At 51.0% G+C, this 26,115-nt stretch overlaps 1 protein-coding gene across 3 annotated transcripts in view; it reads left to right on the top strand.

Annotated features, from left to right (window-relative positions):
* The window catches only part of ADCY2 (adenylate cyclase 2), a 318,735-nt gene that overhangs the window by 242,255 nt on the left and 50,365 nt on the right, over positions 1 to 26,115 (top strand). For all 3 annotated transcript variants that reach the window (XR_008627337.1, XM_055122120.1, XM_055122115.1), the window contains exons 11-14: positions 1,475 to 1,518; positions 4,435 to 4,515; positions 8,047 to 8,116; positions 10,303 to 10,400. Coding sequence is in view for 2 of the 3 variants with exons in the window: in XM_055122120.1 (XP_054978095.1) it covers positions 1,475 to 1,518; positions 4,435 to 4,515; positions 8,047 to 8,116; positions 10,303 to 10,400 (293 nt within the window). In the remaining variant the exon portion in view is untranslated. The remainder of the gene's footprint in view (positions 1 to 1,474; positions 1,519 to 4,434; positions 4,516 to 8,046; positions 8,117 to 10,302; positions 10,401 to 26,115) is intronic.

Consider the following 26,115-nt stretch of genomic DNA (forward strand, 5'->3'; position numbering starts at 1 on the left):
GGCTGTCTCCAGGGCTCCCGTCCCTAACTTATCTCCCGCCCTACACCTACCACTGGTTCATCACATTTGTAGGCTCAGGGTCAGACTTGGAGGTCAACGTCTACATCTCCTGCCTTAGGCTCACCCCCTGCTCTCCTTCCCGCCTCCCCCGACAGTGCAGGGCTGCCCTCCGGCTTCTCCGCCCCCTGCCCCGTGACCTTCCCGTCGCAGAGTGTGTGTTCTGACCGGCTCATTCCCGGTCCTGTTTCCCCCGCTCCCACCTCGGAGTGACAGCCGCCGGTGCTGGTCCCTTGCGTCTGCCCTACTGCCCTGCGGTGCCCTTGGCAGCGTCCCCTCCCGTTCAGCAGCTGGGTCAGCCCCCTGTGCCCGTAGACCTTCTCTCCAGCGGTGTCTAATGCCGGTCAGGGTGGCACCTCTGGCAGGGGTCAGTCACAGGATGTGACTGGGAGCACATCAGGGACAGCTGGGAACACCTCAGGGGACAGCTGGGAGCACCTCAGCACAGTTGGGAGCACATCAGGGCACAGCTGGGAGCACATCAGGGTACAGCTGGGAGCACTTCAGGGGACAGCTGGGAGCACCTAAGGGCACAGCTGGGAACACCTCAGGGGACAGCTGGGAGCGAGCACCTCAGCACAGTTGGGAGCACATCAGGGCACAGCTGGGAGCACCTCAGGGGAAAGCTGGGAACACCTCAGGGGACAGCTGGGAGCACATCAGGGCACAGCTGGGAGCACCTCAGGGCACAGCTAGAAAGCGCATCTGCATCCAGTGGGTCCGTGAGGATGAGTCTGGGGGTCTCACAGAGCCAGTCAGCCGGCACCCTTAAGGGGTAGCATGAAAGTGTGAGTTTCCTGTTCATGTTGCCCCTGCATCTAAAAGATCCTTAAGGAGTCCTATCCGGTGCTTTCCTGGCAGGTAGATGTCATGATTCTGTCCTACTCTGTTTTTCTTACCTGGGTGCCCATTTGTAAGCTCTTTGCTCTCTGAGACCAGCACTGTCTCGCCTTGGGACACCCCCGTGTTGGGAGCTAGTTAAGGGGAAGAATTCCCACTCGGATACTGTTCCTCAGTGGCTGGAACTGACTGTAGGATTTTTGGTTCGATCTGGGGCTTGAGGCATGTTTAAATATTTGTTGGATGCTGAACTCCACCGTCCTGGGCCTGTCAGCCCCCCGCTCTGCCGAGACCCTGCCAGCTGTTCCTACAGACTGTCCTGTAAAATCAAATCCGCAACTTTCAGCGTCTCCAGGTGCATGTGGCAGTCCCGACTCCCCTGCCCAGCCCCCACCAGTGTGCTGGGTACGAGCAGAGATTCTCAGCGTGTGCCCCATTATAATGGACCCTTCTTCTCCAGGGAGGCGGTTGTTACTCAAAGTGTACTTCCCACAATAAGAGAAATATGCGAAAACAGGTATCATTGCAATGTTCGAGTGTTGTTTGGCAATTAATAAGATTTCTTTTTCTTTTATAGGATGTGCCAATGGGTCAGCATAATTTCCAGAATCGCACCTTAAGGTATGGTCTGTGTCCCGCCGTTTCCTTTCTGAAAGCTTGCTGCTGTTGTTTTTAATTTCTGGAAGTAATTATCATCAATTACCGCCACTTTGAAGGCTGTTTCTAAAAGAGCAGCTACTGTGGAGAGAGCTCTGCTAAATTGCTCTCGGCTCCTAAAAAGAGAATCATTGAATGTCTCGTTCTTGGAGTTGAGGGAGGGTTGTGGAAACTGCACCTGGGAAGTGCTTCGGAACTCAAAATTATTCTCTTGAAATAGCTTCTTCATGTTAACGGGGACTACAAATGGACTTCTCTACAAAACGAGCCTGTGGAGTGAAATTGGTGTTTTTGGCGTAGGGTTCTGGGGGGGCAGCCTTTCTCTGTGCAGGGGGGAGCCGTGCGTGGACACAGGTGCACAGAGTGTCCCGAGTGCAGGGTCCCGTGGACGTGAGCGTCGCCCTGTCCTAGCGCTGCTCCTCCCTCGGGGCTGCAGGGGCTTGTGTGAGTCGGGGTTTGACTCCCTGTTTCTCATCAGGATCGCAAGCCCTGAAAGGGAAGCCGCCTTCCCGCCCATGGGCACAGGCGCCCTGGCAGGCCACGCCTGTGTCCAGAGGGCAGGACACCTGGCCAGCAGCATGCAGGGCCTCACAGGCTCTCTGTGGGACTTGGCAGGGATGGGCTAGAATTCATCGTTTGTGCAAGATTTGCACACTTGACACAGGGAGGGAGATCCCAGACTAGGACCCTCGGTGAGGGCCCCGAGCTCTAAGGCTGTTTGTCCGGCTGCTTTCGAAGCGTTCCTTGGCACAGAGGCAAGGCGCCCTGCAGAGAGCATCCATCTCATCGTCTCTGGGCCCGGCGCCAGCCTGGGCAGGGCCACTCTCAGGGCCTGTGAGACTCGAGCGCGTCTGCAGGTGTGCAGAGCTGTGTGGCCGCCCCGTCCCGTCCCCACATCTCCACCAGCCCCCCGTAATTCTGCTTCAAGAGACGTTTGACTGAGCTGACAGTGGCACGTCCTGGGGGCTGGCAGGCGGGAAGGGGGGCGGCAATCATGTGGGTAGCGTCTTCCGGGAGCAGCTGTGGCCCCTCATCTGTGCCAGGCGTGTGGAAGCTGGTGTCCTGCCACGCCCTGCCCTGCAGCATTCTCACACGGGTGGCCGGGACCAGGGAAGGGGACAGCCCTGTGCCATGACTGGGCCTCAGCCCACCCGGGCCTCCTTCGGGGAGAACCCCACTTTCCAGCTCACCGTGTGGCATGACATCTGCCGTCCGTCTGGAACCTCGTGCCATGGCACTGAGCGTCACCGGAGATGGAACCCGCATCCCTCTGGAGGAGCAAGGGTGGGACAGGCCAGAGGGGGAGCCCGGGAGAAACCCCGGTGAGACCTGGGAAGAGGGGCGGGGGGCAGAGCAGCGGAGCTGGTGACTGCAGGGTCCAGGGGCAGAGAAAGGAAACGGAAGGAGGATCATGTGGCACACAGAGCTGGGTGGGCAAATGAAGCGTTCCTGCTGGCAGACTGGCGGCCCCAAGGCTCCCTCTAGCTTCCGGGGCGGTGTGCAACAGGGCGAGCAGCTCGGGAGCAGGGGGTGCCTGGCCACGTGCTTTTAGCAGCTTCCTGAGCGCCACGGCGTTATTAACAGAACCGCTCCTAAGACAGCGTCGCCCCGGCAGGGCCACGGTGGGCTCAGGCACTGTCTGGCACCGGCGTGCGTTCCCGTGAGCGCAGCGTGCCCAGGCCAGACACTGGTGGCACGGTGAAAGCAACGGCACCAGAGCGAAGGCAGAAACTCGGGTGCAGGCGTGGAGCTGGTGAAAGTCCAGCGAGGCTCTAAACCGAAGGCAGAGCTGTCTGATCGGAAGCCTCTTCCGTCTTCTCAAAGGAAGAGCCGCTCGTTTGCTCCCCAGTTCAGCCTGGACTCGTTCGTGCTGGCGCCGGGCTCGGATGGTTGCAGGTCATCCTGGTTCGGGATGGAGTCTGCACTGTCCTGTTTGAAGAAAAAGGGGCAGAGGCAAGACCCAGAGGCCGGGGCTTGGAAGGCACAGCTGTCCCTGCCACACATGAGATTCAGTCACGGGTCAGTGCGGCGCTGTTCATTTCACACGTGCTCCTGAGAACCCAGGCTCCGGGCCTCAGCAGAGCTGCTTGCCTGCCAGGTGACATGCTCAGTGAGTCACTTCACCAACCGACAGGCAGAGGAGAGGCCAAGGCCTCACTCTGCCTTGCACCAGGCCACTCTCTCCCCCACGGCCGCGCAGGCGAGCCTCAGCAGTTCCCGAGTGCCCAGTCGCTGGCGAGGGTGCACAGCACAGACATCCTTTGGGCTTTCTGCCCTCCATCAGCCTCCTGCAAGTGGTCAGACTCACCTTGGGAGCTCGTTATTATTTTGGTGAGATTTGTTGGCAAAGAGTCCTGGCTTCTAGGAGCTGACATGCAGATATGCACGGGGCTTTCTGTGAATAGCACTTTCAGAAACACGGGAAAGCCCTTTCAAAACGTGTATTTAGCTTTGATGTGCCTAACACAAGACTGCAGTGCTGCAGATTCTTGGAACCCGGCCAAGGCAAACAGCAGCGAAGAATGGCTGCTTTGTCGGCCACGGCAGAGTTGGACAGGGGCACTTGCAGAGCCCGGGCAGCCTCCCACGAGGACGTCAGAGAAGAGGCAGCGTGGAGGGAAGAGCCTTTGTCCAGGACACCCATCACGTCTCTTCCAAGGTCGCTGCTTCGAGGAGAGTCTCCTTGTCTCAAAGTGAGCCGACGTGGTATTCTATAGCGCCAAAAATTCAGTTCACTCATTTGCAGCCACTGGAGACAAAACCCCTTTTTGTCTTTTTTATTTTTCACTCAAAATAATTAAACAGGAGTTTTAACATCATAGAAAAGTGGGCTTAATGTTTGACAATATATTTAGCGTCACCATCTCCTTTCTCATATAGAACCAAGTCACAGAAGAAGAGATTTGAAGAGGAGTTGAATGAAAGGATGATTCAAGCAATCGATGGAATTAATGCACAAAAGTGAGTACTTCATAAATTATCATCCGTCTCTTATTTCAAATCCTATTACTTGATGGTGTCATATTTTCCCAAAGAATTTCACCACAAATTTCTTTAATACTCATCGTGATCAAGCTAACTTTTGTGAAAGTCAATTCATTTATTTCTCCTAACTTTTTTTAGTAGTTTTATCATTTTTAAAAAAAAAAGTTTCTGCCTAATAAACACTCTCTAAGTGAGTTTTGAGGAACAACCACTTTATGAGAGAAAAAGGTGTAATATTTATTTTATTTTATTTTTTTATTAGTGAATCACTGTGAGATAAAGTTACAGACTTACAAATTTTCATGCCCGTGTTTCAGTCATACAGTGATTGAGTGCCCATCCCTCCACCAGTGCCCATTTTCCACCACCAATGGCCCCAGCATCCCTCCCACCACCCCCACCCTGTCCCCTTCACCCCACCCTGCCTCTGTGGCAGGGCATTTCCATTTGCTCACTCTCTCTTTTTGGGTGTTGTGGTTTGCTACAGAGGTATTAAGTGGCATCATGTTGTCTATAGTCTACTTTCAGCCCGTATCTCCCATCCCTAGTGGGCCCGCCTAGCACCCTTTGCTTGGTGATCCCTTCTCTATCAGAGCTGCTGCTTCACCTAGCATGTGAGGCCAGCTTCCAAGCTGTGGAATAATCCTCCTGGTCCTTATCTCTACTACTCTTGGGTGTTAGTCTCCCATTCTGTTACTTCATACTCCACAGATGAGTGTGATCTTTCTACATCTGTCCCTCTCTTTCTGACTCATTTCACTTAACATGATACTTTCCATGTTGGTCCAAAAGGTGTAATATTTTTAGAGGTCATGGCCAAAATATGTAGAACTGTTCTTCATCACTTACCGTCAGAGAAATGTAAATCCAGACAATAAGAGGTTCCACCTCACACCGTGACACCAGGGAAATGGAAATAAGCAACACCGGCACTGATGTGGGGGAACGGAACCCTCACCCAAGAAAGGCGGGGCAGAGCAATAGTACATGGGGAGGGCACCTGCTGGCTGGGGTTTGATCCCCGGCACCCCATAGGGTCCCCTGAGTACCACCAGAAGTGATCCCTGAGCACAGAGCCAGGAGTAGGTCCTGCTCACCCCCAGGTGTGTCCCCAGAACAAAAGCAAAACAACAGCAATCTATTGCAGTTCCCTGGAGGGAAACCTGGTCGTCTGTTGTGTCCCATGGCCGTCCGCTCTGATGGCGCTTACTCCCCCGGGAAACTGAGAGCGGGGAAGCTCCCGTGTCCCCACTGGAAGGGGCTGTTTGGGCACCCGAGGGGGCCTGCCTGGGGTGGGGCTGCAGTGGGGAGCTCACTCTTGGGGAGGCGGGTGGGGACGAGCCTGTCCCAGGGGTCAGTTCCGTGAGACGGAGTGTCCAGTGGCCATGGGCCTGCTGGCCCGGGAGATGCGGGGGAAGCAGGAGGAGCCGCCTGGGCGGTGGGGACGTCAAGCCCGGTCCAGTCTCCGGGGCACGTGTCGGGGCTCCGCTCATGGGGCCGAGGGCACACGGGACGCGGTACAGGGCAGGGCAGTGCAGGCCACCGGAGTCGTCATGAAAACGCCAGGCGGTCCAGGCCCTGTGGCTGCACAGAGAGCTCCCCCTCCCCGGAAACCCGCCGCGCACCTACTGTGAAGGTTAATCCGGGAAAGTCGGCAGATTCTCACCAGACGTTTCTGCCTCTCTCGAACCCGAGAACCTTCCAGATCATTCCTGAAGCCGTTTATTTTAGATGTGTACAGGGTGCATGAAAGAGTCCCATGATCGCGTGTGTGTGAGTGTGTGAGTGTGGATGTGTGTGTGAGACTGTGTGTGCGTGTGTGTGCATGTGTATGAGTGTATGTGTGTGTGTGAGTGTGTGTGAGTGTGTGTATGTGTGAGTGTGTGCATGTGTGAGTTATGTGTGTGTGAGTGTGTGCATGTGTGTAAGAGAGTATGTGTATGTGATTGTGTATGTGTATATGTGTGTCAGTGTGTATGTGTGTGAGTGTGTGTGAGACTGTGTGTGTGCATGTGTATGAGTGTATGTGTGTGTGAGTGTGTGTGACTGTATGTGTGTGTGAGTGTATGTGTGTGTATGTGTGTGAGTGTATGTGTGTGAGAGTGTGTGTGTATGTGTGTGCGTGTGTGAGAGTATGTGTGTGTGTGTGAGAATGTGTATGTGTGTGAGTGTGTGCATGTGTGAGTTATGTGTGTCTGAGTGTGTGCCTGTGTGTGAGTATGTGTGTGTGATTGTGTATGTGTATATGTGTGTCAGTGTGTACATGTGTGAGTGTGTGTGTATGTGTGTGAGTGTGTGTGTGTGTGTGCATACAATACACGCAGTTGTCCTATACTCAGTGTAGTTCCTGGTTGCTCCGGGCTTGCCAGTCACATACGTTGTATTGACACACTGGATGAATGCCCGTCTCCGCCCCTAAGTACACAGGAGTGTCTCAAACACACCAGGCCTGGCACCTGTCTAACGTGCCACGGGCACAGACACCTGAGCAAACAGCAGCGCTCCGTGCTGTTGTGGGGCACCTGAGCGGCTGGAGCTCCCTCCTGGGAGAGGCTTCCTGGGCTGTCGGTAGAGGTGTCTGCCCCAGCGGGGGTAACGCAGCGAGCCCCAGGGGGCGTGGGGGGCATTCCTCAGCAGCAGCCAGAGCAACAGGGTGAACAAGAGCCGCCCAGCCCTCAGCGCCAGGTGGGCCCACCCGGAGAGCAGCCTCCGAGCTGTTTGGGCGTCCCCCAAGTGGTCAGCGCTGGCCCTCGGGGCTGACAAGGCTGCTTCCAACTGGCCACGTGGCCCCTGGGTGTTCAAATGCGAGCTCAGCGCACACGCGTGTGCTGACAGCACCTCATCCCGGAGAGGGTCCGGTGCTGCTGGGCGTTCCCGGGCTGCCATCTGCTGGGCAGGGCTCTGAGAGGGGCGGGACGAAGAGGGCGAGCTTGCGCCCGCAAGGGCAGAGTCCTGGGCGCCCTGCCGAGCCCTCCCAGCCTGTGGCGCCTCCCACAGCGGCCCCTGGCCTTGGGGACCTGCTGAGCTCCGGGTGTCCCCACGGGGCCAGCGGGGCCTCCAGGCCGGGGGCGGGCAGGCTTCCCCCCACTCCCCAACCAGAAGGTGCAGCTGAGGGCCTGGCACTGCTCCAGGCACCGAGACTGGGCCCACCCACCACACCTGGTGCCGCGCCACCTCCCATTTTTTAAAATATTAAACACTGAATTATTCACTGTAGCACTGTTGTCCCGTTGCTCATTGATTTGCTCGAGCGGGCACCAGTAACGTCTCCATTGTGAGATTTGTTGTTACTGTTGTTGGCATATGGAATACGCCACAGGGAGCTTGCCAGGCTCTGCCATGCGGGCAGGATATTCCCAGTAGCTTGCCGGGCTCTCAAGAGAGGGGTGGAGGAATCGAACCAGGTTGCACAAGAAGCAAAAATTAAATGAAAGGCAATGAGTAAGAAGACGGCTTCAGCTACGTGGCAGACCCAGTTCATAATGCATCTGGCCTTTCTCTTTCTAGGCAATGGCTCAAGTCTGATGATATCCAGAGAATCTCGCTGTTTTTCTACAATAAAATACTCGAGAAAGAAGTAAGCTCTTTTTTTATTCAAAAAAATTTTTTCCTGACATGTTAGGGTTTGTTTTTGTTTTTTTTAATCCCTTTGTAAAATCACATCGTGTTAATGATGCGTGACACTTGAGCTCCATCTCACTGGGCCGGAACTCTTTCCAGAATGTGCTATTCCATGAAGCAGGGGCTTAATCCAACTTCCTGCAAGCAGGTCTCAGTTCTGGCTGCCTTCTGGACCCCGGGACAGAGGATGAGAGAGAGAGAGAGAAAAGCCAGGGGCATGAGAGAGAGAGAGAGAGAGAGAGAGAGAGAGAGAGAGAGAGAGAGAGCCTGACTCTCCCAGTCGCAACTTGTTTCAGAAAAAGGGTTTAAAAGATCACAGAATCTTTCCTCAATGCATTTGCAGTGTCCTGACACAAAGCAGCTTTCTTGACCAAGAGAAAGAAAGGGTGAGATTTACAGTCAGACACGTTTGACAGAACCAGAAGTGCCGAGCTTCAGTTTTGCTGTGGCTAAATACTTGAACGTCTGTGGTTCTAATGGCAGGCCGTGGGTGCAGATAAGTAAGAAGACGCGGTGCTGGGTGTGGGTCAGAGTGGATCTGTTTAGGTGGGTGGACAGTGGTCACAGGACACTCCGCTCTGCTCGGGCGGCCGTTTGCCCGTTGCTCCTGCGGAAGCTGGAGAGGCAGAGGAAGGCCGTTCTTACCTTCCTACCTTCCGGCCAGCGGTGAGGGTCTTTGTTTGGACTCCCGAGGTCACTCACCGCAATGGCATGGAAGTTCTCTTGAGAAGTTTGTTCATTTTTTAATGCCTGTGACATGCAAGTAGCAAAATCCCTTCCAGAATTCACCAAGGTGGACAGAAACTTGGTTTTTTGTTAGTTATCAAGATGGAGGAATGTCAACTCCTCAGTGAATGCATTGACAAATGTTTTGCCAAACGGCTGTTTAGCATAATTTATTATAATTGACTGCTTTACCCTTGAATAGCTTGAACAGATTATAATGGTTACTTATTGTTTAAATATTCCATTATCCTCTTCTTCACGGAAGTCCATATCCTTTATGAATACCCCCCAAAGAAATTCCAACTCATGTCTCTCCACAGAGCGCACCAGAAGATAAAAGATAAGCGTGTAATTGAATGCATAAAATAAAATCACACTTGGTAATTATGCTAATGTCGCTGCTTCATCAGTATGTAAATTATCCTGGCTATTAGCTCACAAAATTCACCAGAAACTGTTCTAGTAAACAGAAGGTAATCATCATTTTTAAATGCAGCCTCACTGACACTTCCCAGATGTCCGTATCTGCAGAGGCCAGTTTGGAGTGTACTTGAGAGGTCCCTGGGATTTTAGTTCACTCCAGGGCTCCTGATACCCTGCCTTTCTCAAGACAGCAGGAAGAATAGAAAGCAACGAGAGAGAGAGAGAGAGAGAGAGAGAGAGAGAGAGTTGGATCACCCAGAGACCCATCCTTCTAGAACCCAAAGCCTCAGGCCCAGGAAACATGTACCCCTGCACAGGAAACAGAATGTGTAACTGAAAATCATGGAACTTTCCAGAAGTCTCAGGAGGCTCCGATGGCATTGCCCACCGCCATTGCTTCCTTTGATTGGATGACAGTCTCTCCTCGGAAAGGCAGTGAGGCAGGCTGGTTAGTCCCCGGCTTCCAGAGCTCATGACCTGGGGAGAAAGTCCTGGTTTCACCCGACGCTGTGTCTCCCCAAGAATTTGAATCTATCATTCTGGCCCAAAGTTAATTAATATATAGAAGCGTCCCTGCCCGGGAGAATGGTTGTAGGTTTAAATAAGTGGGTCTACACGGAGCAGTTTGGGTGCTTGGCATACCACGGTAAGGATGCTATGGCAACAAGTGGGTTGTCAAAAGGTGCAGCCTTTGCTGGTGCCCCCCTGCCCGGCCCCAGAGGGGCAGTGCCCAGCCGGGAGATACGCTGGCCAGCTCAGTGCCCAGGGCGGCAGGGAAAGCCAGGTGAGCCCTGCCAGTGACCAGAGACCCTGGGCAGGCGGAGAGAACCAGCCAGTTTCCAACAAGCCAAGGGTGCAGAACTTGCTAGAACATTACTCAGTTATCTTTTGGACGTGCACATGACTCACCCACGTGGCCATGCGGGGGACGCTGGGCTGCTGGCCGGGGCGGGCCCCCCTCTCACCTGCTCTCCCGGCTCCTTCTGCCCTCAGTACCGAGCCACGGCACTGCCAGCCTTCAAGTACTACGTGACGTGCGCCTGTCTCATCTTCTTCTGCATCTTCGTCGTGCAGGTCCTGGTGGTACCCAAGTAAGTGCTTCCCCCGGGGGTGCACCGCGTGTGCCTGACGACATCAGGGAGGGGACAGATTTCCCGACACGGGGGTTGAGCAGTGCGTCCGAGGGTGGTGGTGCTCGGGGTGGGGCGTGGGGGGCGGGGGTGGGGGTGGTGGTCAGTGCCCCATGCCATGTGCTTCCTTGGAGCCCACAGGGGCATCTGTGCTTGTTTTGCTACCTGGGCTTTTATTCGTTTTATTGAGATGCCACAATGTTCAACCCTCAGTACAAGCTTTTCACCCAGACAGGGGCTCAGACCCCGCCACCCACCTACCACCACGGGTATTGCTACCACCCACCGTCCCCCGCCCCCCTGCCACCAGGTCTCCAAAGTGGACCTGTCACATCACACACGCTGTAGAAAGGGGAGAGAGGGGTAGGGAAGTGACATGGCTCAAAGGCTACAGCCGGCGTGGCCCCAAGCCTGCCTTCTGCCCCCTGCAGCGTGTGGGTGCAGACCTGGGGGCCCCCAGTCCCTCCCGGGCCCGGGCCCTCCCCTACACCATCAGGCCGAGCATCACTGGGTGGCCCCAGATGGAAGAAAGACCGATGACCTTTCTTTGGGGGACGGGGCTCCAGGCAGTGCTCAGCCATTAGGTCTGTGAGGTCAGTGGTCAGTGGCCATTTCTGGGTACCGGAGGACATGGACGCCTTTCTCCCTCTGCCAGCCCCTCCCATCCTCCCTCTCTCTGTCTCTGTCTGTCTCTCTCTCTCACTTTCTCTCTCTGTATTTCTTTCCCCCTCTTCCTCTCTCTTTCTCCTCCTCTCCCTCTCTCCCTCTCAGTCTCTCTGTCTCCCTCTCCCTCTCTCCTTTCTCTCTGCCTCTCTCTCTCTCTCTTTTCTCTCCTCTCTCCTCTCTCTTTCCCCCTCTCTCTCCTCTCCCCGCCTCTTCGGTTGCTTTCAATACGCGCAGCACGCAGCATACTTCAGCTGACTTTCCTTCAAGATATTGTTTATTTACTATTTTAGAGTCTAAGCAAAAAAAAATGAGAAAGAGAGAGAGAGAGAGAGAGAGAGAGAGAGAGAGAGAGAGAGAGAAACGGCTGTCATTGTCTAAGTCACTGGGGACAGTGATGAAAGATGAGTGTTCTTTCCTTATCATTCTGTTTTGTCAGGGATGACCAACTCTCCCAGCCCGGCCAGGTTTGGCTATACCCTGGCACTGCACGTGAGTGGGACACGCAGACCCCTGAGCCACTCGGCGGGCCAGAGTGGCTTGCGCTGTGTCTCCTGGTGTGGAGAGAGGTGGCCGGTCTGTCCCGCCCTCTCCAAGGGGGGCCACAGCACAGGCACTTACCGAGGTGCTGCGGGCACCTGCTGGGCACAGTGACTGGTGCAACGTCAGCACTGTTGGGACATGGCGCCTCCACTCCAATAAAATGAAGTCTTGCTTTTTCCTTCTGTGCACACCCAGTGATGCTCAGGGACTACTCCTGGCTCCCAGGAGACCGTGTGGGGTGCCTGGGGCCTGACCCCAGGGGGCTGCCTGAAGGCAGCCACCTGTCCACTGTCTCCTCCCTCCAGCCCCTAAAATAAAATCCTTATGTCATAGAAATTAAAAGGAGCTTCCCAATTTTCTGATAATTTGGGTTTCTGGAAACTGGGATAAAACTGAGCATAACCAGTAACTATTTTTTTCCTTCAGAATTCAGAAAAATAATTTTTTTGAGGTCACTTGGTTAGCGTGATTATGTTAACTTAAAAAATTCCTCCCTGCAACTGGAAAGTTAGTGCCGAGGTCATGGCGCTTCTCGTGCCCTGGGGCAGACCAGGTCCCGGCCCGGCCCGAGAGCGTCCCCTGAGCACTGCTGTCACGTAGCAGCTAAACACGAACAGAGACCTTGGCTCTTCTCTTCCTTTCCTGGCTCCTGTCTCCGGGCCGGCGGCCAGGGCTGCACGGCTGCCGGGGTTTCCACGTTTAGCCCCGGAGCGCTCCCCCTTGGGTGGCTGTTTGTCAGGGGTCACACTTCACTTGTGGTTCCCATGCACACCTGGCTGGGGCCCACCAAGGACCCTGCTTTTGTTTTCAGTGCCAGCGAGCAATGCTACCTAGATAGCACCTGGCATCTAGGGGGGACTCGGGGGGCCAAGTTTGCAACAACCTCAAGTGCGGTTTGAGTATCTGCAAGCCAGATGTCCTGCAGTGAGGTATCTCTGAACACCGCCCCCCACTGAACACCCAACATTTCAGGGGTTCAGTTTCATATCTCTTGAAATACCACACCACAGCCACCATATTCCTCCGTCCGTGTTCACTGGACACCCCCTGCCACCTCTGGGAAGTGTCGTGGCTGGGTCCAGACATGTGTCCTGGGCTGGAGAGATGGTGCAGCAGGAGGAAGGCACTTGCCTGGCACGTGACTGACTCTGACTCATGACCCGGCACCCCACAAGGTCCCCTGATCCCTGAGCACAGAGCCAGGAGTAAGCCCTGCGCACTGCCAGGTGTGACCCCAAAGCGAGAACTAAAATCCGTTTTCATGTGGTCTTGTCTCTTCCTTTGTCCTTGAGCATATTTGCATTCCTAACTTGTGGCGGTCGTTTGGAAATTTTGTGCCCGAGATTAATTTCCTCACTAATCAAATCCGGACAGGTTCGGGGAGGAGGAGGTTGCATGCCTACAGGTATAACTCAAAAGCTCGGTGCCACCTTTGGCAAGGTGCCCACTGCTCCGTACTTCGAGCTTGAAATAAATACAAGGACAAGTTGACCTTCCTCTAGACGTGCTGTTGTTCCCGGGGAAACCGGCCCCACCCCCCGGCGGATTAATTCATTTCCATTCCCCGAAGTGTGAAGGGAGGAACAGGAGTCCTTCTCGGTGCCAGAGCTGGACCACCTGACACGGGATCCAGCTGTGCCCACGTGCGCGGGGCTGGTTGGCTGGACCCCGGAGTAGCACCCCCTGCCCCACCCAGGAAGGGAGCCTCCTTGCTCTTCTCAGTGCAACGCGCTGACTCATTCCTCTCCATCTTCCCGAGGGAAGTGGGTTTTTACATCGTCTGCATCACGGTCCAGACACAGTTTGTCACCCGGGGTTGAGAGAAGGGAAAGTGACGGGAGGATTTTAAAAGATGAGACCACAGACGATGGCGCCTTCCTAGACCCAAGGAAGCGGTTGGCGGCTTCCCGGGCTGCGCTGCCTCTGTTCCCCCGCTCCCCTCCCCTCCTGGCCGAGCCCCTGAAGTCTGTCTCTCACACAGCAGCCGTGACTATTGTGCTTTTCCCTGGCGCCACAAGCTGGAGGTTGAGCTCGGAGGTTGTGAAATCTGCGTGGTTGCGTTTCCCTGCGTGGGCTCTGGGGAACTGCGGCCGAGAGCTGGCTCCGCTCTGCTCCGACTCCTTCCTGTCTCGTGCCGCTGTGCCGCTAGGCACGTCGCTTTGGTTTTCAGTTACCCCCACTGCTCTTCTTCAGTCTCCGCTCATGTCAATGTGCTTAGTCTTTTTTTTTTAACTATCTTGTGAACTAGTCTAAAAGTACGGGAACCCAGAGAAGGAGATGCAGGAGGTTTCACGCGGGAACCCAGAGAAGGAGATGCAGGAGGTTTCACGCGTCCCCACGCGCTCACCTTGGCCATCTTCCCAGAGCCAGGAACTTGGGCCTTGGGGCCGTCTCCTAACTCCCATGGGCTTCCTATTTGTATTCATCTTATCGATTCATCCAATATCTTTTTTAATATTTAGTATTACTTTATTAGACTTGTAGTTTTACTTTTAATAGCTGTACTAGGGCCCACCTGCTGCCCTCTTGCTTCTAATCTCATCAGTCATGATTTTCTTCGGTTCACTTTACTCCTAACTTCCACAGGACCAATCAACTTCCCTTTATTATTTTTTCTCTTGCCAGTTAAGTACAAGGTCAATAGGTAAGTAGATATGTTCTATGTTTTTTGTGAAATGATCCCGTTGCTCATCGATTTGCTCGAGTGGGCACCAGTAACGTCTCCAAGTGAGACTTCTTGTTACTGTTTCTGGCATCTCGAGTGATAGCCATTCAAATTTTCATATATAGTCTTAATAAGGTAAGGTCTGAAGCTAATCATTGTGTTTCTTCTGAGCAATGAGCTTTAGGCTTTTTATTCTTTATGATAATTAGAACCAGCATAATTTCTAATTATATTTACCATATTCTTAACTCGTTAACTCAGATGATTTTGAAAAACGATTTCTTCTGGTTTATATTCCTTCTCACTGAGGGACATCTCCTATTAGTTTTTATTGAAGATTTCGGAGTAGCAATAGCTCCCATGTTTTGCTTGTGTAGAAACGTCTTTGCTTCATTTCACATTTTCTCTTGAATAGTTTGGCGGGATATAAAGTTCTAGGTTAGCTCTGTTCTCTCTTTCCGGGTGATACGGTCTCTCGGTTGCTCGAGTGACTGTCTCTGTGGGCGCTGTCACATGCCTTCGTGATCACCTGGGCCTCCCAACTGTCTTTTCCGTTTCCCCTAAATTTTTTTCTGATTCCTACGTGTGCCTTGGTTCTTCTTTGCTTCAGAGACTAGGTCGAGTTGTCCCCTTGAGGGTTTATCTCTGCTCAGTTCTCAGCATCCTCCTCCTGAGGCCTCTCTGCTGGCTCTCCTGTCTGTGTTCTTCCCCCTGGAGTGCCCAGCGGTGGCCAGTGGTTCACTCAGGTTCTGGCTCTTCCACGCTCCCACCCTTTGTCTGTTGAATTCCCCATTCTAGTTAGACATATATTGTCATTGATTACTAACAAGTCTGTTGGGCTCTTTTTCACGTGTTTTTAATTATCCTACGTTTTACCTATGGATTTCCTTTTGCCTTTATCTCCATGTGTGGAACGAATGAGCTCCCACCTGTTTCATTTTGTTCCCCGTGGTCCCTCGGTGCAGGGCATCTGCCATTCCTCTGCCCATCGGCTCTCTCTCCATAGCATTTCCCTCCTGTGTCATCCCGATGCCGTCACTCACCCGTGGCAGCGAAAGTGTCAGCCCAGGGAGCCTCTTGTTCCGAGCTGTGATGGCTTCACAGAACGAGGTCTCAGTGCGTCCCTGCCGTGGAGTTCTGAGCTCACCTGTCCCCGTCACGGTAGTTTGTGAATCTGCAGCCAAGATGCCCCACCCAGAGAGCAGGGGAGGTGAGACCCCTCAGAGGGAGCTGGGTCCTGGATCTCGGCTCTCGGAGACGAGTCTGTCCACGGCGGCCCGCAGAGAGCCGAAAACAAGCAGATGGGGGGCAGAGTGCCCAGCCCTGGAGGGACAGCGTGCATGGCTCTGGCCTTCCCCGAGAGCCCAGGGCGCTTCCCCATCAGCAAAGGCCCTGTGGCACCTGCCCCGGGAGCAGACAGTAGATCCTACCCTGGGCACCTTTGACTCTGCTCGCTCCCTGGCCACTCGCTGGAAGCTTCTCGGCTTCCTGCTGGCCTGGAAAACCCCTCGGAGCAGGGTTGTTCGCTCTTCTTACTTACAGGCTCACGTTGTTAAAAGGAACGATGCCGTTGTATCTGACGGGATCTTCATCAGTGTCTCGCTCCTGCTGATATTCCCACATTGAGTTTGTCTGGCCCCTGGCTGGGGTAGGCAGGCTGTTTCCCTTTCTGGTAACTGCCTGATACATTTTTTGAAAATAGCAAAGTAAAAGAATGAATGAATGATGGAGTGAATGAATGAATAATAGAAGGTGAATTTGTAACTTTGAAAGACCCAGGAAGAGAAAATGTTTGCTGAAAGAGGACTTTGCCCAGTCTCTGTTCGGTCTGTATTTTCTACGTCTGGATCTAGGGTCATAGTTTCAATAGCTGTAATTAGGATTACTAGTTGAATCCTATTTCTGGAGTTATTCCATCATTCTACTTACCTTACTCTGTAACTTTATCATAAATGTAAAAGGCCTTCAAAGACCAGAAATTATCAAGCATGAATCATTTCTGTATTTTTATAATTTTATTCATACTTCCATAAAGCTAGATTTTTGTTAAGTTGGGCATGAACAATTGTTAAACTGAAAGTGATTTTTCCTCTAATAAAGTTCAGTTAAATATCATGTGTTTAATTAGCCTAAATTAAGAATGATATTTTACCTAAGGAAAATTAATAGCCAAATTATAACCTTAAATATATTAACACTGTTCCTTCTACTTAGATTCCCTAGTACTCATTACTTATAATCATTCAGTGCTCATTACTTTTTAAATATTTATTTCAAAAACTCACCTTTTTTAACCTGTTAAAAGGCAGTTGGGGGGGCGGGCTGGAGCGATAGCACAGTGGGTAGAGCGTTTGCCTTGCATGCGGCCGACCTGGGTTCAATTCCCAGCATCCCATATGGACCCCCGAGCACTGCCAGGAATAATTACTGAGTGCATGAACCAAGAGTAACCCCTGTGCTTCGCCAGGTGTGACCCAAAAAGAAAAGAAAAAAACAAAAAACAAAACAAAAGGCAGTTGGGGGAGTAGAAGAAAATTTAATGGTCGTTTTGTGGAAAATTTTTGTGGAAAGACACAGAAATGTCTTTCTGTGGAAAAAAAGACTTGATTATTTAATCAGCAATGTTGGAGAACAGAGCCAGAGTAAGAGTTAAGTGGGCAGGACACTTGCCTTGCTTGTGGCTGACCTGGGTTGTATCCCTAGCCCCAACAGGAATGATCTGTGAGCACAGAGCCAGGAGTAAGCCCTGAGCACAGCCAGGTGTGGCCCCACACACAAACTAACAGCAACAATAAATAACAAAGTTAGACAGTAATTCTGTGGAGGCAATTGGCTTTGTGGACAAATAAACCTAGAAGCACCAGCATTAGCCCCAGGACGTTCCAGTTACTCTCCGTGTACTTAGCACTGAGGGTCTGACTCAGAGAGCACAACTGGGAACGAAGGGAAGAAGGAAGGAAGGAGAGGAAGGAGGAGAGGAACGGAACAGGGAAAGAAGGAAAAGGAAAAGGAAAAACTATGATACAATGAATGAAGAGCTCACTCTTGCTGTGAGATGGACAATGTGCATCTTTGGATTTGGATTTTAAGAGTAAGGAAAGGCCTTGCAAGTGACACTAAATAGAAGCTAAAGAAACTGAAGAAGCAGGTGACGTCTCCCCCATATCAAAGGCCAAGGGCAGTGCAGCTCTCGATCCGAGGGTCCCTTTAGACCGTGGCACCCTGATTCCCCTCGACTCGGCTTCTCCTCTTCTTTTCCCATGCGGCAGCACCCACACTCCGGGCAGCCATGAACGGAGTAGACCGAGACATGGGAAGCAAATGTCATTGGTCCTGGCCCTCTGCCCTGGACACCTCGAGGTCCACCTGGGTCACAGCCCAGAGCTGAGGTCCGAGTCCCGGGCTCAGTGCAAGCTGCAAACACCTTGTCTTCAGTTACCGTCACTGGTGATCCAGCTCGACATTCTTGCCTGAAGAAGAAAATACAAGATTTCCCGAGAACAGCAGCACTGTCTTCAGAGTGAGATGGATGCAGCCTCAGGGGGCTCTGCCACTGGCGCAGTGAGCCCTGGGACGCCGTGGGTACCCGAGGGAGCAGAGTGTGCTTTTACTCAGTGCAGCCAGTACTCCTGTATTGTGCACCCCGGGGTGTGCTCTAAGCGCATGCACTAGATATAAAAACTCATAATAACTCATCCACTCCCTCAGCTAATCACGTTCAGAACCAGGCAGCAGCTACTTAGCGGGCTGCTGTCGGCTAATACGATGCTGGGGGAGGCAACGGGAATCCATAAAAACATCCTTCCTCTCCTGCAACTTTGTATCGGGGGCACAACTGGAATGTCAGGAAAAGATCCATGATGATACTTCCTGACCCTTAAGTAAAAGGTACTAGCGTGGCATTCTGAACTGATGGCGGGTTCTCGTTCAGGAAACTTGTCAGCACCACTGGTTCAGGGACATTGAAGCAAAAGACTGGTAACTGTCCGTTTCTGGAGTAAGAACATGTCAGATGAGGAAACAGAGCGAGCCAGGAAGAATTGGTGGAAGATGCCTTGCAGGAGCGATGGGATACAGTTGCTAGGAAGGGGAGCTGTGTACTTGAACAGTATCAGTCCTTGTCCTTTCTCCGCATCACTGAGCCTGCGCGTAGACTGCCCCATCTCAAGGCTGCTAGTCCTGCCATCAGGGAAAGGTTACTGTGCCTTATAATGGTGACGAGTATTTAAATGTTTAAATGCCCTTTACTTATTAATTATACTTTTTCAAAGTCCCACTTCATTTTGAAGTTCTACAACCTGCCTCTCTCCCTCCCTCTCTCCCTTTCTTCCTCTCTCCCTCCCTCCTTCCCTCCTGGCCTCCCTCCTTCTCACCCTCTCTCCCTCCCTCCCTCCCTCCCTCCCTCCCTTCCTCTCTTCCTCTCTCTCTCTCTCTCCCTCCCCCATTCTCTCTCTTAACCTGTCTCTTAACTCGTCTCTCTTTAAAAAAGAAAGAGGCCTTTCAGGCTAATGGACGGTTAAAAGTCATCTTCCTGGCTTCCTACATCCTTCCTAAATGCAGCCTCCCAGACGGGGGTGGAGAGGATGAGGGTAGAAGAGGAAGACACAGAGGGAGAAGAAAGATGAACCTTCTAATAGTAAATACAATTCCTGAAAAGGCACCGTTATTTACCCATAGAACTCGCTCGGGTCTGTACAACTTCTAAGAGGTCTGTCCTGTAGCCAGATGTGCAGCAGAGATGGTTTTTTTTCCAATCAGCAAATGTGCTTTCTCGTCTGCGTCAGAAGCACTTGTAAGCAATCAGGGAGACAGGAGAAAGGAGGAGAGACTGTCTGAAATAGCCTTTTCAGTAAAATGTGTTCACACACTTGAGTAAAATGCTCAAATCAAAGTTTTCCCCTGAAACATGTTATTTTTCTTGTCTCAGGACAGGGAAGAGTCAACTTGCATAATTCTCTCATATGTGACTCTATTTCGTTCTTTTATTACCTTGTTTGCTTTCCAGTCGGCCTATAAATCAATTATACTTATATTCAAAAGAAACAGCTTTGCATCCAGAATGCTAATTAAAACTGATTACGTTGCACCTGCATCTTGGTGTGTTTATTGGACCCGAACATGCTTCATGTAGAACAGGAGGGCTAAGTGGAGACAGTCAAGAATTGTGGACCAGCCGTGGCTTTACCACGTGGCCTGTGTCTCTTTCTGCTGTGCTCATGGCAGTGGTGAGCATGTGCCGTGCCTCACTGGGGGGCCTCATGGTCAGCACCTTTTCTCCACATGGGCAACCCTGGGTGTGGACGTCAGCCATGACCCCCATTGACCTACTGCGCTGTAGCTAAGACCGGGTCAGCTACAAACAGATTTTCCTGCTGCCCGTGTCCAGTCAGCTGCCCTGGACCTCACTCTTCTGCCTAGTGTCTTGGTCAGAGCATCCAGTGTAGTGTCCGATAGAAGTAGCCGACAATCCACTTTATTCTTGCTCCCAGGTTTCTGGCATTCTGTCTGATATGCCCCATGGATCTTTCACAGCTCCCCCTTATCAGGATAAAGAAATCGCTTTTAAATCAGTTGAGTGATTTTAACCATAAAATGATTTTCAAATTTTGGTCTGATGTGTTTTCCACAGCTATTAAGATACCCATGTGTCTTTTCTTTCTTTCGTTCAAGTAATCCAGTGTCTTCTGTTGATTTTTAATTATCAAGCCAACCTTGCATTTTCCAGATTAATCCTGCTAGGTCAACTTACATAATTCTTTCATGTGTGACTATATTTTGTTATTATTTTGCAAAGGACCTTTTATCTTCATAAGAGATATTGGCCTGTTAAACCGGGCCAAGATCTCCCCAGAGGAATCACAGAAAGACAAGTTGTGATGCAACAAGCAAAGGGTCTTTATTGGCTAGCTCACGCTAGGGCCCTTGTCCAGCTCACGGATGCAGTGGCAGCCTTCTCGGAACAAGTGGCCCCTAGTCTCAAAAGTGAGGGGTTTTTAATACCATAGCATTATGTAACAGGGACTTTGCAAGGACCACCCTGTTGGCCACAGTCTGAGGGGCTTTTCACTGCTTAGCTGATTGGTTATAAGTTGGATTTACATAAGGGTTGCGTAAGGGTTACATAGTGGGGCCTTCGCTAACTGCACCTGATTGGTAACTTTAGTTGACCTCCCCATGGCATTCTCACTTCGGGGAAATCATGACTCAGTTCCAGGAATTCTGGAACCCAAACCCAGGCCTTGCTTCTTCTGGCTTCTTTATGAGCCTGTCATGGCACTGCCTTTGCTTCTCTACCTCTCAGACCTCTAATTTTTTTCTTTTGTCTTTATCTGATGTTGATATTGGAGTGACACTGCTTCAGAGAGTTAGTGAGAAACTATGCTATCCTCTTCATTTTCTAAGTGAGCTGGTTAAGCAAAAGTGGTGGGGCCGGAGTAACGGCATTTCCCTTGGGTGTGATCAGTCCCACTGTAATCCATGATGTCATGTATGATCCCCAGAGTAACTACCAGGGGTCAGACCTGAGCGCAGAGCCAGAAATAGTCCCTGAGTAGGCCACTGAGGGTGGCCCAAAACATCAAATAATAATATCAAACATCAATAAATATTTTTAAATGGCACGAATTTTTTAAATGCTGTATAGAATTCACCTCCTTATGGACATAGTCTTTCTTTTTCAGGAGTTTTTGTTTCCCTATTAATTCAGTTTCTTTAAAATTTTCTGTCTCGGGGCTGGAGTGATAGCACAGCGGTTAGAGCGTTTGTCTTGCATGCAGCCAACCCGGGTTCGATTCCCAGCATCCCATATGGTCTCCCAAGCCCCGCCAGGAGTAATTCCTGAGTGCAAAGCCAGGAGTAACCCCTGTGCATTGCCAGGTGTGATGCAAAAAATAAAATGAAATTTTCTGTCTCTGGGCTGGAGTGATAGTGCAGTAGGTAAGGCCCTCGCCTGCACACAGCGGACCTGATCCTACCCCCAGCACCCCGTGTGGTCCCCTGAGTCCCACCAGGAGCAATCCCTGAGCACAAAGCCAGGAGTAAGCCCTGAGCTCTGCCAGGTATGGCTCAAAAAGGGGAAAAGGAGGAAAACTGTCTATTTCTCATTGAATCACATTTGAGAACAGCTTAATCATAACCTAATTTTAATACTGTTCATCCCTAGTTTATGTTTCGATGTAGGGGCCACAGCCAGCAGTGCTCGGGAGCTGCGGGAGCCCCTGAGAAACACTGTCTGCCGTTTCCCAGGGGCCCTTGTGTGCCAGAGGCAGAATCCATGGCCTGGCGCCCAGTAGAAACGTTCCCTCCCACTTGCACCGCAGCCCAGGTCCTCCCATTCCTACTCTGAGCATCTTCCCAGCTGTATCACTGTGGCACTGTCATCCCGGTGTTCATTGATTTGCTCAAGCGCCAGTAACGTCTCCATTGTGAGACTTGTTGTTACTGTCTTTGGCATATTGAATACGCCACGGGGAGCTTGCCAAGCTCTGCCATGCGGGCAGGATACTCTTGGTAGCTTGCGGGCTCTCCGAGAGGGACGAAGAAATCGAACCCAGGTCAGCTGCGTGCAAGGCAAATGCCCTAACCGCTATGCTATCGCTCCAGTTCGTCTTCCCAGCTACCCAGGGGAAAAGAGCCCCTGGTACTGGTGCCATTACTTCCCTCTGTGCCTCCTGCTCCTTTAAAAAATTCTCACATTTGGCCAAGAGCAAAGTCGTGGGGGTCAGGTATGAAGACACCAGCAAACCTTCTAGAATACTCTTCACTGTGTCCAGTGGATCGCTGCAACCGGTGAGAGTTCTGCTTTAATGGCCCGGTTATTTTCTCCAACTCTCTGACATCATTTGGTATCACTCAAGAATATCCAGAGTCTCTCTCAGCTCCTTCATGGTTGAATGTTTACTCCTAAAAATAAACCCTGAGATGCGCTTTACAAAACACAAAACAAGGTCCCATGAAGCTCACTCGCTGCCACAAGAACCGTTTTCTTTAAACTCTGATTCCCAAAATAAGTTATAGAATTCACAAATAGGTTTACCCAAAACAATTATCACTCAATATGTGAGGCATGTCTGGTTGGTGAGTTCCCTCATCACTTATCCACTAGAAAAAACCCCGTGAGCTATGTAGATATTGGTTCAGCATGCCTCATTTTAAAAATGGCTTTACATGACAGCAAAGAGAAGAGGAATAAATTTGGAGAGAAAATGGATTGTAATACTTCCTAGATTTCCCTCTCACCGCTAATAATATTCTAGCATCTAGGGGGGAAACGGTAGTGGGTGGCTTAGAATCCAATACAGAAGATAGAAATTGCCCGGGGTGTTTCAGCAAGAGTTTAATAAAGCGAAATGCTCACAGAATGGCTTGGAGGGAAAAATCCAGATGCCACACTGGGGTGATCAAACAACTGAGAGACTAGCAACAGGAGGAACCCACTTCTGGTGCTGGGCTGACAAGGACACCGAATGCCCCTGCGAGCAGGTCCCACAGACGCTGGGACTGTGTGGTCAACAGAGGTGCCGTGTCTGGAAATGGCCACTGTCTGCAGAGTGGAAGGAGGGTCCCTGGGCTGCTTCCTCCCTACCTCCTGCCCCCTCAGAGCCGCTTCCCACCAGCCAGACCTCTTGAAGTTGCTGGCAAAGAGTTTGGGAGCTGAAACTCAAGACGATGAGATCGAAATGTCTGAAAGCAAACAGGAAATTACCCACATTCACAGTGACGAATTTTCCCAAATGTGTTGAAAGGCATCAGGCTCCAGCGGCAAGGAGCCCTGTGACCAGCGAGAAGAGCAAATAGAAAGAAAACCACATGTGGAATGTGGGAGCCCAAGAGCCGGGACCGAAACGGAGATGCTTCAGATCCAGGCAGCGTCTGAAGCGAAGGTTAGGGATGAAGATGCGAGCATGTGGCCCTCTCTCCAGAAAGGGCAAGGGCTGCAGAAGACAGGAGGGTCTTGAATCTCTGATCCTGAATTCAGTCCTCAAAATACTCCTTTTAAAAAGTGCAGTGGCACAGGGCCAGAGGGATAGGACAGTGTGAAGGGCAATTACCTTGCACACACCCGGCCCAGGTTTAATCTCAAGACATGCCTGCCAGGAGTGGCAGAGCCAGGAATAAGCCCTGAGTGCCACTGGGTATGGCCCAAAAGCAATTTTTTAAAAGCACCAAAAAAATGCAGTGGAACAAAGACATTTTGCAAATGCAAGATAGTTGAAATAATAAACCATAGCGCCAGAATGGTTTATTATTCTGGAGATACAGTAGAGTGGGGCAGGTGTTTGCCTTGAGTGTGGCCAACCTGGGGTCTGTCCCTACCGGTGTTCGGACCCCCAGCCCCGCAAGGAGTGATCACTGAATGTAGATCCAGGAAGAAGCTCTAAGCACAGCCAGGTTTGACACAAAAGCTGTGGGGGTAAAGATTGTTTAAAGATATGGTAGATTGGGAGAATCTGAAAGTCCTTATGCTATGTTTTATCAGTTTTTCCTACAGATAGCCAGTTATTTCACCCAAAAACAAGAACATGCACTAAGAATTCTGATGGGGTAGGGGCTGGAGCGATAGCACAGCGGGTAGGGCGTTTGCCTTGCACGCGGCCGACCCGGGTTCGAATCCCAGCATCCCATAGGGTCCCCCGAGCACCACCAGGAGTAATTCCTGAGTGCATGAGCCAGGAATAACTCCTGTGCATCGCCAGGTGTGACCCAAAAAGCAAAAAAATAAATAAAAAGATAAAGAATTCTGATGGGGTGGAGAATGGATTGTAGTGTTGCCCGGAGCTTAGGTATTTTTTATTCTACAGGATTAATGCCAGGTGACTTCTCTTGAATTAAGAATGCGCATTTTCTTTCCTGCGCAGTCACTGCAGAATACAGTGGAGATGAGAAGACAGGAGGAGGAGGACTAGGGAGAGGGATGGAAGGCCTCGACCGTGCTCGGCTGCCAGAACCTGGGCTTGACCCCTCGCACCACATCCCCCCCACGTACCGCCAGGAGTGACCCCAAACACAATCAAGTGTGGCTTCCCCCCACAAAAAAAATTAGGAAATAGATACAAAAATATTAGACTAGTGAAAATTGACACTAGAAGAGGAACTAGAGAAAGAGAAAATCATTAATCATTGGCAGCAGTTTGTGAAGCACTGGGTGCTGGAACTTTGCAGGACTGAACCCCAATCACGAGCGACTTCGTAACTGAGTCTCTCACGGGGATTCGGCACGAAAGGAGGCGGAGGGATGTGGTCGGCAGCGTTTGAGTAACCAGCTGGGTGAATGGGATGGGCCGGTTATACAAGCAATGACAGTGGGGGAAATATGGCAGAATTCAAGCCACGCAGCTTATTTCAAGAGTGAAAAGACTAAATACTCCAAATAAAAGCACATGAGTGTCAGATTCTGTCTCTTTTTTCCCCTTTGGAACAGGGGGATGTTGGGCCACACCTTGAAGCTTAGGTTAACTCCTGACTCTGTGCTCAGTGATCGCCCCTGACAGTGCTCAGGGGGACTGTATATGGGGTGCCAGGATCGAATCCAAGTTGGACGTGTACAGGCAAGTGTCTTTCCTGCTGTACAGTCTCTCTTCCCCTCAGATCCTTCCTGCCAGGCATACTTCAAATCAAGAAGAAGTTAGGTTGATGTTAAAAATGAGAGAAAAATTAGATACCATAAACAGTTTTTTTTTTAATTTATTTTATTGAATCACCAAGAGGAAAGTTACAAAGTTCTCAGGCTTATATCTCAGTTACACAATGCTCAAACACCCATCCCTTAACCAGTGCCCATATTTCACCACCAATAAAAACAAAAACAAAAGCAAAAACAAAACAAACAAAGAAACAAAAGAAAAAACAGTATACATCCCACCCCTCACCCCCCAACCCACCCCCTAGGTGAGTGATAATTTCACTTCCTTTTCTCTTTACCTTGATTACATTCCAGATTTCAACACATAACTCACTATTGTTGTTAGAGTTTCAAAACAGACTCACTATTTTTGTTGAAATTTATCCCCTAAGAATACAGCTCTATTAATAGGGAAATATTTGATAATAAGTTTTCCACTGATGAGAATGAAGAGATAAAATGTCGCGCGGCCGCAGTAGCGGCCGCGCAGTTTACACAGTCTCCACACATGGGCGCAAGCACTTGCTGGAACCCCAATTCCTAAAGCTGTCTCTGGTTCCCACTCGTTCCACATCCACCGGCTCTGCAGGGGCATGGGCGCCGGGGCCGAAAACCCGGCCGGCCGGAGCCGAGCACAGGCCCCGACTGGGGCTGGCCCTGTATCCCTCGGCTGTTTCAAGTTCAAAGCACACATTTTTTTTTTTTTCCGCGCCACAAGTTCATACCTTCTCAACGGACCCACAAAATGTCGGACACCACGCCTTCTCCCGGAGGGGAGAGAGACCAAGAAGGAAGGTCATTTCCTCCGTTAGCCGGCGTGGGGCAAAAGCTTATTCACAGTCTCCACACAATACCATAAACAGTTTAAAGAAAACTACTTCCCATATATTTATATCAGTAAACTTGAATACAAGAAGTTTTGAGAGAGGGAGCAGAAAGGGTCAGTCCAGGAAGTATAAAATCAAAAATGTTCCTATTTCTGAGTTCTGCAGAGTACATGAAAGAAAAAGGTCAAAACCAAGGAAAGAAAACAAATTTAAAATCATACTTTTATTTTATATATGTGGCATCTTTTTATTTATATCTGTGATATCTGTTACCATTTAAAGATATAGAAAATTTGAGGAAAATTTCAATTTCCTGGAACTAATTGGCATTCATAGACCTCTAAGTCCAAGTGTAAA

This window comes from Sorex araneus, chromosome 1, assembly GCF_027595985.1.
Source record: "Sorex araneus isolate mSorAra2 chromosome 1, mSorAra2.pri, whole genome shotgun sequence".
Taxonomy (NCBI): Eukaryota; Metazoa; Chordata; class Mammalia; order Eulipotyphla; family Soricidae; genus Sorex; species Sorex araneus.